At 39.9% G+C, this 12774-nt stretch overlaps 1 protein-coding gene across 1 annotated transcript in view; it reads right to left on the reverse strand.

Moving 5' to 3' along the window:
- LOC108439007 (pyroglutamylated RF-amide peptide receptor) overlaps positions 1-12774 on the reverse strand; it is a 38089-nt gene that overhangs the window by 2196 nt on the left and 23119 nt on the right. Inside the window, exons 3-6 of the mRNA XM_017717173.2 lie at positions 11616-11774; positions 6898-6959; positions 3906-4138; positions 2589-2686 (exon numbers count right to left, since the gene is read on the reverse strand). Of these exons, the coding sequence (XP_017572662.1) occupies positions 2589-2686; positions 3906-4138; positions 6898-6959; positions 11616-11774 (552 nt within the window). The remainder of the gene's footprint in view (positions 1-2588; positions 2687-3905; positions 4139-6897; positions 6960-11615; positions 11775-12774) is intronic.

The following is a 12774-nucleotide window of genomic DNA, read 5'->3' on the forward strand; positions in this document are numbered from 1 at the left end:
TCGGTAACATGACATGTTGACAGCATGTCTTGGATCCACAAACCTGATAACTGTAAAATTAGAAAGAAGTTAGAAAGTCTGTAATAAACCAACCAAAGTTTCTAGAAGAATAAGTTTATTTCTGGGGTAAAAAATGATTGTACAGGTGTCATTAAACACTTAGATAAAAATTTAAATGTCAGTTTACATTCAAAAATATCAAACAGCAAATCTGCCCAAATGGAGTGAGATTTTCTTGCAGCTATAGCAAAATTACCTTTTCATTTTCACTTTAGATTTAGCTTATCAAGGTCACAGGTAGATGGAGAGTTGTTTGGGATGGTTAAATGGGACAATGTCTCTGCATCCCCCTGCTCCAACATACCTGTTCGAGCTCAAGAGTTCTTTACTAAGCAAAGCTTAGGCAGATTTGTTACTGCCAGTGGCTGTAAATGGAGACTGCATGGCTATGTGCTTGATTTTATACACCTTTTAGCAACGGGTGTGACTGTAACACCTGAAAAGGTGCTCACATACTTTTGGCCATATAGTATAGGTGTCTACAATGAAAACTCAGCCTAAGTGCTTAGATGGGGCAAAAGGTTTGTGGGAGTTCAATCAGTTGCTTTGTTTGAAATATAACCCGGGTCACTATGTTTTATATAAAGGCAGGTGAATTGCTTTGGTGGCCTGAGCTGGTGATGTGTGTAATAGTAATGTTTTGACCTGTTGAGCAGTAATGATGTTTTCATCAGAGGAGTTCTCGAAAGATAGAGCCCGAGGTGAAGAAGGTGAATGAAACATGGAGTAGATTTGAGAAAACAGGCCATAAAAATATTCTTTAGTTAATTATCCTTTTGATCTTTTTTTCAAAATGTTTACAAATTTAACATTTACTTGAAATTCAATGATTTAAAAGAAAAAACTACATTTTGTATTTCATAAATATTTTTCTCAAATCAGCAGATATTAAATCAAAAACCTCATCCAGGAAGTGTGAAATGGGCCAGGGTGGGATCTTCCAACAGGACAATGATCCAAAGCACAACATACAATCAACAAAAAATAATCTAGTGATGACAACATGTTTGGGCCTCGTTCTGCCCCTGATGCTCCCGGATTGCAAATCAGCACTTGCTTGATGAACCACTTTCTCTGCATCTCGATACATCAAGGGGTGCAACCCAAATATTAAGAAGATCCATTTTGTCCTTTAAACAAAAATCAAACCTCCTTGGGAACCACAACATTTTATGTCTATTTTATTGAAGTAACATTTTCACATGTGATAATGTAAAATTATAGGCTTAAGAATAAAACTTTTCCACAAAACTTTTCCACAAAAGTAGAATAATTTCTTGTAAAATGTCTCTCTGTGTTTAACTTTTTACAAGACTGAAGTTTCCTGTTCCACCTTAAATAGTACATGAGGTGCCAGAATGTAACTGCTGCACCATTTAAGGTGGAACTTGAAAACTCATACAAGAAGCTGGCGAATTAGAAACTTTTTAGCGTTTTTCAGTTTCTCGTTGCAGATTAAACGTATCAGGAAACCAACTGGAGTGATTAACACCAGTAAGTCCGTTCGTCTCCAAATTATCGATGTTCGTCTTAAATCTCTCTCTTTGCCATCTCGTTAGTTAGCTTCTAGCTAGGTGAGACTGTTATCTATGTTGCTATGGTGACCAGCAGTCTGCGCTGATCTTCAGGGTTAAAGGGTGAATCAGCAGTTCTACATTAACTCCAGCGTTTGAGACCCTTTGCTGTTAAACTGTGTTGAACGATCAGCAGAGCTTTATTTTACTGTAGAGGAGGATGATTTTATTATTACCTACTGATCTAATTCAGCTGTGGAGCCACAACAGGGCAGTAACCAAATGTTGCCGACCCCGGATCTACACACATTTTCACAGAAGTATAAGCCAGCCTTAAGAATAAGCTGTTCCTTATCAGTGTGAAGCAGAAGGTGCATCAGCCAGGAGAACATGTAATACAGAACGTCCTAAGAAACACAAGACTACTAAAGCATTCTCACAGGTGAAGTGTGATCAAGAGGAGAGAAAAAAATGTGGTATTTGACAGGACAGGGGTGAAAACAAAAAGCAGATGCTGATTTACACCCATATATAGGATAATCTATGTGCACTACGAAGGGGAAAGCCTAAGAAAAATAAGCGAAAAACAGGAGTTTCCGAAAGTGGAGTTCAATTATTAGAAGCTATAGAGGTTGTGGGACTCCTAACAACCACCTGCAAGACTGATAGACCCTCGCAGCATGATATCTTGTAACTGGGGAGACCTAACCAGGTAGAACTAGCAAAACTAAATTGGGGTGAAAACAAACAAACAAAAAAACATTGCCAGTCACCTAAATTTAATGATTGTTACAGGCCTCCAAGCAGAAGGAGCTCCAGGTGTGTGGTCATGAAACAAATTAAAGTGTAGAATATGCATCAAGCAGGACAGACAGAAGCTGGAAGGGATGTGAACATTAACTGTTTGTGACTGTGGAAGGCGATTTTGTTGTCATAGTGAAGTGAGTGAGGCAAGATGAAGTGTAATGTGAAGGTGTTACTGTGGTTGGGCAGAATGCCAGAAGTGTGCGTTACCATAGTCCAGGAGCAGTGATACGAGGTGAAATGGAGCCCAGCATGCACCGAACAACAGCACCACCGTGGCCATCATCCTCACTGCCCTCTTCTTCCTCCTGTACACGACAAAAAATATTCCTGTAAATGTCAGTTACTTCACATTTGATCAACTTTAAAATAAAAGGAAATTGTAAATTGCTACAGTTTGGAATCCCTGCAAATTTACTACTGACTAACACCCCTTTTGACAGATATCACAGCATGTAAATGTCTTTATAGCCAGCTATGGGTCTTTCTCTTCTTTTCTTAGGAATTTTTATCCACCGTTCACTGCAGGACGCTTCTAGTTCTACAATATTCTTGACATTTACCCACCGATTTTTAATAATGCACGTCAGGTGACTGTGTTGGCCATTCCAAAAGCTTCAATTTGCATTTCTTGCGTTCCTGTTGTAGAAGCCAGCCTCTTTTCATTTTCGTTTCAGACTCCAGAATTTGCTGATACTAAGTGGAATCCATTTTTCTATCTATTCCTGCAATGTTTTCTGAGTCACTCGCTGCCACACAAACCCAAATCTTAGAAGATTCACCCACATGCTTAAGAGTTGGCACAGTGTTCTTTATCAGATGCTGCTTCTTTTTTTCTTTAAATACACCTTTAGCGATTTTGGCTAAAAAGTTCCATCTTAACTATATCAGTCCACAGCACTTGTTTCCAAAATGCCTCTGTTGTTTTGCAGACAGCAGATGTTGACTTGTGATGAGGCCGAAGTTGAGGTTTCCTTACGGATCACTCTTCCATGCAGATCATGTTTGTGCAAGCAATGCTGTAGAGTAGAATGATGCACCACCACTCCTGGTTTCTTTTTTCTTTTCCTCTATATTCAACATCGTATATTAATTGTAAAATCCTATTCTCTATTCATACGGCTTGTGTTATTGGTTTGCTCTCCAGTGTCGAGCAGAGGAGGGTGGGTTCCCTTTTTTGAGTCTTGGTACCTCTGAAGGTTTCTTCCTCTTGTTTTTCCTCGTCACTGACTCCTTTTGGCTCATTGGGGCTTGGACTGTAACGATCAACGTTACAGGATAAAGAAAAAGGAAGGCTTAATCAGGGATTTTGGAGATTCTCATAAAGCCCATTGTGAGCACTGCAAAAACATCTCAAAAAACTTCTGGGCAGTTTGATGAAGAGGAGTTTGACTCTTATTCTTAAACTCATACATCGCTTTTCTTTAGAAACATTTACCTGTTGTTGTTTTTTTTTTTTTTAGAAAACTCAGCTTTGCCACATAGCTGATATAAAATTTCTTACTATACATATTGCAGCGTTCTGACCTTGTGATCTTGTTGATTTCAGAGCCTGGTAGAGTCTGGAACATGGCCTCGTGCACTCTGTGCTTTCCCCATAGCTCCCTCATAATCTTCCCATACAGAACCGCCATGGTCACCATGGGAGCCAGAAAAACCAACACAGAGAGGCAGGCGGTGTAGCCACGCCTCTGCTGGGGGTTCGGCCACACCTCCAGGCAACAGGTGTGGTGAACGTCAAACAGGAAATCATATTTTACCTGTAGGTTTAAAGCATTTAATAATGTCTTAAGGTTTGTTGGACACTAGAGGGCACTACTGAGCTAGTTCAGAACAAATGGCTTCCTACAGAGCTTTTATAGATGCTTAATCACTTTTATACAGATAAACGGACTTGTTTGCTCAACACAGTGGAGCATGTTTCGACACTGTTCTTATATTAGTGCTTTTAAACTCCAGTTCAAACAGGGTTCCACTGTTAGTTGTACCGGCTATGACTATGTATGTGACAAATAAAAGTTCTGTTGTAGGTCTTTCTAACAGTGTCTTATCTACAATCATGATGTCAGTAAGTGCAAACCACTTTATTCCGCCTATGAGGTGATCAGCTCACAAACCAATCGGCACTCAGAAACAGTAATGCCAATCAATCAGCACTGAAAGCAGCAATGCCAACTAATAAGCACTCAAAAGCAGTAATGCCAGGGTCCTACTGCCTAAAACCAAAATTAAAGTAAGTACTCACTTAAACATGACTACCACACAAAACACATAAAAATGGCCAGAACCTATTTTTTTAAGCCATTTGGCTTCATTCACCGCTATTCACTAAGGACTCGTTTGCGGCCGCCCTGTAGCATTATTATTTAGTAATAATAGGGGAAACAGGAAGCGGCCAGGCTCCCTTAAACGGGCTCTGATTAAAGCGTCAAGCTCAATGTGAAGTTCAACCAGTAACTCAAGACTGGATACATTTCATTTGTCAAAGAAAAAAAAACATGAAATGGACATGAAACATATTAAAACACTGCACAAACTTACACTTGTGAGATGATATAGTGATGTGACGTGTAATTTTGCTTCAGGAACTTCTGACATCTTAGATAATCATATGCTTCCAGCTTTGTAGCGACAGTTTAGGGAAGGCCCTTGCCTCTCAGCATGACTGAGCCCCTGTGCACAAAGCAAGCCCCATAAAGCCCAAAAAGGTTTGGCCAGTTTGGTGTGGAGGAACTCCAGTGGCCTGCACAGAGCCCTAATCTCAACCCCACTGAACACCTTTGGGATGAACTGAAACGTCCATTGTGAGCCAGGCCTTCTCGCCCAACATCAGTGTCTGACCTCACAAATGCTCTTTAATCTGAATGGGCAAAAATTCCCAGACACACTCCAGAATTTCATGGGAAGAGACCCAGAAGAGTGGATGCTGTTACAGACGCAAAGGGGGGCAACTCCATATTACTGCCTGTAGTTTTGGAATGAGATGTCCAACAAATCAAAGGTGTGATGGCCAAGTGTATATACGGTATCCCACAAAAGTGAGTGCACCCCTCACATTTCTGTGACTATTTTATTATATTTTCTTATGGATGACACTATAGAAATGAAACTTGGGTGAAAATAAGTAGTCAGTGTCCAGCTTGTATAGCAGTGCAGATTTACTGTCCTCTGAAAAGAACTCAACACACAGCCATTAATGTCTAAATGGCTGGCAACACAGTGAACAGGTCCAAATTGTGTTCAAAGTGTCAATATTTTGTGCGACCACCATTATTAACTAACACTGCCTGAACCCTCTTGGGCATGGAATTCACCAGAGCTGCACAGGTTGCTACTGGAATCCTCTTCCACTCCTCCATGATGACATCACGGAGCTGGTGGATGTTAGACACCTTGCAGTCCTCCTTCCGTTTGAGGAGGCCCCACAGGTGCTCAATTGGGTTTAGGTCTGGAGACACACTTGGCCAGTCCATCACCTTTACCTCCAGCAAGGCACTTATTTTGGAGGTGTGTTCGCGGTCATTATCGAGTTGGAAAACTGCCATGCGGCGCAGTTTCCGAAGGGAGGGGATCATGCTCTGCTTAAGAATGTCACAGTACATGTTGGAACTCATGTTTCCCTCAATGAACCGCAGCTCCCCAGTGCCAGCAGCACTCATGCAGCTCCAGACCATGATGCTACCACCACCATGCTTGACTGTAGGCAGTTGTTATTTTTCCTCATTAAGTCACTAATTTTGTAGAGTCTGTTTGGCTGCTATTGAAAGTAAACGGACAATCCCATATTTTTTCCTCTTGGTCTTGTCTTTATGGTGTCATTGAAGAAGAATTATCATCCTGTTATTATTCTGTCCTTATCTACACTTGTTTATGTTCTTTAAGAAAAAGATCTTAAACAATCAGGAGTCAATGAATGCATGTCTAAAGTGTTAATGATACCCGTGTGGAATTTTCCTTTTCATTTTTCTCAGAAAACATGTTTATGCCTAGCCACCATGAATTGAGCTACAAAGGGGCCTCGTGGTTAGATGCACTCAGACTGAGCTTTTATGGCAGGTAATATGAATATCCATATCCATCAAAGGTTTTTTTACAACCTATACAATAGAATAGAACAAAATCCCAGCCTTCAAAAGATGCCCTTGAGAACTTTAATGCAGCTGCTAGTTCATTCAGATCATGTAATCATGATTGGTTTGAAGAACTCTTGAAAGAAAAGTACTGGATGCAAGCACTGTTTTCAATATCTCTCTATGTCTCTCTATCTATCTCTATTATTTCAATGTAATATAAATATGCAGCCAAATGGGCCACATACAATTCACATAGCAATATGCCAAAATTGGACAAATCATGCACGTTTTAAACAAAGAGAAATAGGCAAAATATGGGCCATCAACACAATAACTATAATGGCACGTAATGATGTTTGAACTCAAACTACAGAACATAGTGGAGCACTGATGAATCTGAATGACTGTGAACAAACGCTATACCTACTTACTACATAGACACTTACCTCTACTTTCTGGACAAACCACATGGGTGCTGCTATTGCCAAAGCAACCAGCCACACAGCTACTGTAAGACAAAAAAGACGCACACACTTCACACAGTAGACCCGGACAATATATGAAAATAATTAGCACAACATTTTCTCATTAAAAGTCCATCTGAAGGGCTTCCGAGTGGTGTAACCGTCTAACTGCTGGCCCTGTCATCAGGAGATTGTGAGTTCGATCCCTGGTGATGCTACAGCCGTCTGTAGACGGGAGTCCTAGAGGGCACAATTGGCCTCGCTCTCTCTGGGTGGGTAGGATGGCCCCCCTTCTCTCCCCCCACCACTCAATGCGATGCTAATCAGCACAGGGGTCTGTTAGCAGATCTGGCTGTTGGCGCTTTCCTCTGAGCGCGTTCGGCTGTCCAATGACGTTGCGCGGGCTGCAGTTTTAAAAAATATGCGGTGGTTGGTTTCACAGGTCTCGGAGGAAGCCTGTGCCAGCCTTTGCCCTTCTAGCATTGATAGTATCGTGTGACTGGGGAAGTCCTAACTAGCAGGTGGAATTGAAGACGAGAAAATTGGTATTAAAAAAATTAAAAATTCCCACGGGATTAGAGTAGCTTTCTATTCTATTTGCAGTGTATGTGCTTGTTTTTAACATTAATGAATTAAATAATATAAAACAGATTTTCCCAACATCTCGTAAAAGCTACTACACCAGTCATTTTAATGAATGTTTCAGCAGACATGCATTACTCTACCATCGTCGGATTGCTTTTTAAGGCCCTAAAATAACCCATAATAAAAGTGAATAAAACATTGTGTACATATTATTTAACATTACTAGGCAAACATGAAAGTTAATTAGTCCTCTCTTGTTTGAAAACAGTTACATCGCCCTGTCACCCAGGCCTATTACTCAGTGCTTCAGAGTTGCAACTAGCAGATTATTAGCGACTTCACAAGCAAAGCCTCACAAAGCTTTGATAAGATAGCCCTGTGTGGACAAAGAATAAGGGATGAAAACATCAGAGAGAAAGCTTGTGGCAAACTTGACAAACTGGCAGCATCACTACATCATCAAAACAAGTTTCTGGATTAACGTTCTACCACTGTAACATCACACAACTACGAAAAGAGGTCAGCTACAGATATCTGAACATAAAGTGTCTGCAGTCTTACTACGCGGAAGCAGCATAGATACCACTTCACAATGATGATACAGCTGAAAAGGGTCTATGAATGGATTTGAAAGTAGTTAATTAATGATTATTAATGATCTCATAATCACCGTATCATAAGCACTTTAAGAGGAATTAATGATCAGATATAGTGCATGAATTAAAAGGGCAGCAGTGGCTTGTTGCTTGCCAAATAGTGAGCCCACAATCAACTATACTGCTGAAACTCTTGCTGATTACTCATCTTACTTTGTCCCCACCATCAGTCAGCATTAACCCTGTCACCTTCATCAGTTCATTATTTATGAAATATTATAACTCACTGGTGCTTTTTCTATTTACATGGTTGCTTTAAAGTTTACAAAATCAATTTCAATGTTTTTTAAGACCTGCACGTGACAAAAAACACTCAAATATGGCACATATTCCATACATTATATTACCAAAAGTATTAACTCCCCCATCCAAATCACTGAATTCAGGTGTTCCGGTCACATTAAGAATTATTTGGTTTACAGTGGACGGCCCAGTAAAAGAGTAAAGGACGTTAGCTGTGATGTGGACAAGAACATCTGACCAAATGATGCACTTCAGATAAACTATATATTTACTGTCTCTGTGACTCTTTCCTTCACTAGACTGTGTCAAACACTGTGCTTTTATTTCTATCACTTCATGTTTCCACAGTAAAGACACCTGTTTTGTAATGTTTTTATGCTTTGGTCTCTTTTCAGGATTAGATCAACCAAACAAACTAATTACAATACACAACGAAACTACACAGCATGTAATTCTTCACTATTTCTTCACAAAACAGTGGATTTGCCTAAATTCCACTCTGACATTGTTTCTAAAGGGACTGTGCTGTGATTGGTAAAGTATTCTACTTAAAAGAACACTAGGGCTGATGTTTTGATTGAATAGGTTTATATTATTTATATAGTCAGTGTTTTAGTAGCTGAAGAGCATGTTTGTGCAGAGAAGTGTAGCTACAATGTAGGTAGAGCTGGGTGATAAAACGATAACGATAAGAATCGCGATATAGCTACATATTCCTCGATTGAACTATAAGAAATGTTAGATACGTTTTCCATATAATGCACCATTCTTACACTTCCATGTTCTAGCAACAGCCGTGGTGGCGTTTCCTACTGCAAGGAAAGCGACTTGCAGGCTGTCGCCAGGAGCACTTCTGAGTTTTTCAACATGATTAGAGAGGGAGGAGGTGATGAGTAAAAAAAGGGTCGCCAAATATACTTTAGCAACGTCTGAAACTAGGAGTTATACATTCTCTGTTTGAGTGGAGCAAACGAAAGTAAACGGAGGAAGCTGTGAGGCACTGGAAAGCGGGAGAATGCTTTCTTTCCAGGCTAGCTGTTTTTAGTAGCTGACTAACGTACCTAACGCTCTGCCTGTCTGGTGTTGATATATTTCGGTTCACCCCTGAAACTATAGAGAAATCCAGACGTCTGCTAGCTGGTGTCTGAATGCTGTGATATGTTCTGATATGGATGTGGTAGCAGTGATGACAGTAAGGCGGTGTGATCCATCCATATATACACAGCCAACTAATGTGTGCTCTTCATACTAAGCTGACGTTGTAAAAAACTAAACAGTTTAGCACTGTTAGCATTTGTAAGGGGGTAGCTGAGCACTCATCCCCAGACAGGGGATGACTATTAGAAAAACTGGCCATGCTTTTCCTTCTGGCCTACAGCTCATGACACAGATGCTACATACATTTTAGTTGTTCTAAGTAAGTATTTTGCTTGCCGTAAGATTTTGATTTAAATATTTAGTCAACAAAACAAAAACAACAAAACTGGTTTGTTTCACACGGTTAACTTACTATTTGAAGTTTAATAAAATCAAAATCTTCAAATCAAAAGCCAGCCAGCTTACTTATTCTAAATTAAATCATTTTTAGAACGTAAGTACGTCTGTTTGGGCTTTATTCATACAATCAAACTGCAGATTCCTGACAGTCTAACTGAGCTTAATCACTCCACCTCCCAGCACGCCATCAACACTGCTGGGCAGCTTTTAGCTGATGCGTTTGTTTAGCGAGAGTGAGTGTAGGCGGTTGGAGTGACTACTGACATGGCAAACATTTACAAATGAAGTAAGACTGACCTACATACAGGACGGAAGTAGTGATCACGTCAGTTACATCACACAGCACAAAGCTCAGACTGTGAAAGTAGCAGACTTTGTGAAGAGTTTACGTTTAACACATAACGAATATCATATTACTCTGATCTCTTTTTCATGCATTACAGCTGCTTCGCATGCACCGAGGTCTAGGAACAGCTGTTGACTCGTCACTGGTAACAGAAAACATCCTTAACTGTCAAGTTAATGAACCTAGGGTTTCTGGCAAGTGGACCATTTCTAATGATCCTTTCATCATTAAATCTTCTCATGACATAAACTAAAACTGACGTTCCCGAAGTATGTAAACAAATAAATAATCGATTATTTTTATTTTTTTTTTAATGGACATAAAAGGTTTAATCCAGACAGTGATTTTACTTAAGATTACATAGACAGAGGGGTTGGTCCCCAATTAGAATTTCCTTTGTAGAAATTCAACATTTTAATCATTTCTGCGATTCCAATACACGTTAATAATAAACAATATTTGAATACTGTAATAAGTATAGAACTATCAGTTTAATTCAATAAAATCATGCAGCTAGAATAAGTGCTTATCCATATGTGACTGTTTTTAGTGACTTATCTTCGTATCGTAGGTGATTTAGTGATTCATCTTTGTGTTTTAGGATGATTTTATGATGCATATTTGACTGATTTAGGGATTTACTGTTGTAGGCTGACTCAGTGATATCTTGTTAAAAGAAAAAATAAAGACAAAGCACTTCATAGCATAAAAAATAATATCATTAACAGAAAGAACAACACATTAAGATTATCCAGGGAAAAGTGCAGTAAAAATGGAATGCCAGTTTTAGAGCTCTACCAAAAGCCCATGGCAAGAGAAATGTTTTTAACCTGGATTTTCAAATCACTACGCCTTCATTTCTGAAAAGGTTGGGACGCTGTAAAATAAATAAAAACAAAATGCAATGATGTGCAAATTATTACTGTGTTTTAGGTTTATTTACTGATTTCTCTTTGTGTTTTAGACTGATACTGTGATTTGTTTTAGGCATGTTCTGCAACGTGTCTTAGGCATATGTACCCTATGTCATTGGGCATAGGATGAGAGATATTCTCAGTCAGAAACTTAAAATTACAACACAACTGTTAATTTAGTTTTTATTTCAAACTGCTCACGACTTATTAGATGACCAGCGTAAGTAAACAAATGCAAAGCAAGGTCCAAGAGCCATACAAATTACCACAGCCATCCCAAGTAGTTACAGATCTGCAGAGTAGCGTATGCGTCTCAGCTCCAGCCCAACACTGTTACTTCATTACGCTGAGAGAGTATTACTGCATTCACAGCATGTAGCACAACTCATTACTGCTCAGCTGGCGAGGCGCCACAGTGAGTTATGAGATTAACACTCTCTGTTCCTCTCACTTGCTTACCGAGCATCCTGATGGAGCTGTGCAGGACGTAATTGTTGCGGACATGCAGGGGATACAGGATGCCCTGGAAACGCTCCACGGCGATGCAAGTCATGGTGAGGATGCTGGTTGCTATGGCAGTAACTTGAAGGAACGGTACCAGCTTGCACAAAAAGTCTCCTGCAGAAGAAAATATGTCTGAATCAGCCAAGACTGAACCACCATAACTGACATCATTTGTTTTAGTGGCTAAATCTCAATACAGTAGCATCAGAAAAGTAATGATGGTAAAATCCAAGGCAGTGTCAAACTAGACAAGCTTGGTTCTACCTGACGAACTCAGTCAAAACTTTTTTGTCTTGAAACAAATCACTTTGGGAGTACCACGAATATATTTAACAGTATCTTTCTTCTTAAAAAAAGAAAACAAACTTGTCTGCCTTGAGCCTTTAAATGTGCACATTATAAGCTCTTTTTAAAACTGATGGTGAAACCTTGCAAACCGTTTGGGTACAGCAAGAATTTATGACTGTAAATGATAAATAATATAGTGTAATTATGTGTTTACAATAGTTCTTTGATGCAAGATTTGCTAATCACGTTTCAAATACAAGACATATATGTATATGTCTTGTATATATGTATATATATGTAGGCCCACCCTTTGCAGCTATAATAGCTTCAACTCTTCTGAGAAGGCTTTCCACAAGGTTTAGGAGTTTGTTTATGGGAATTTTTGACCGTTCTTCTGGAAGCTCATTTGTGAGGTCAGACACTGATGTTGGACGAGAAGGCCTGGCTCACTGTCTCCGCTCTAATTCATCCCAAAGGTGTTCTATGGGGTTGAGGTCAGGACTCTGTGCAGGCCAGTCAAGTTCTTCCACACCAAACTGGCTCATCCGTGTCTTTATGGACCTGCTTTGTGCACTGGTGCGCAGTCATGTTGGAACAGGAAGGGGCCGTCCCCAAACTGTTCCCACAAAGTTGGGAGCATGAAATTGTCCACACTGTCTTGGTGCTGAAGCTTTAAGAGTTCCTTTCGCTGGAACTAAGGGGCCGAGCCCAACTCCTGAAAAACAACCCCACACCATAATCCCCCCTCCACCAAACTTTACACTTGGCACAATGCAGTCAGACAAGTATCGTTCTCCTGGCAACCACCAAACCCAGACTCGTCCAC

The sequence above is a fragment of the Pygocentrus nattereri genome, chromosome 16, assembly GCF_015220715.1.
Source record: "Pygocentrus nattereri isolate fPygNat1 chromosome 16, fPygNat1.pri, whole genome shotgun sequence".
In the NCBI taxonomy this organism is placed as follows: domain Eukaryota; kingdom Metazoa; phylum Chordata; class Actinopteri; order Characiformes; family Serrasalmidae; genus Pygocentrus; species Pygocentrus nattereri.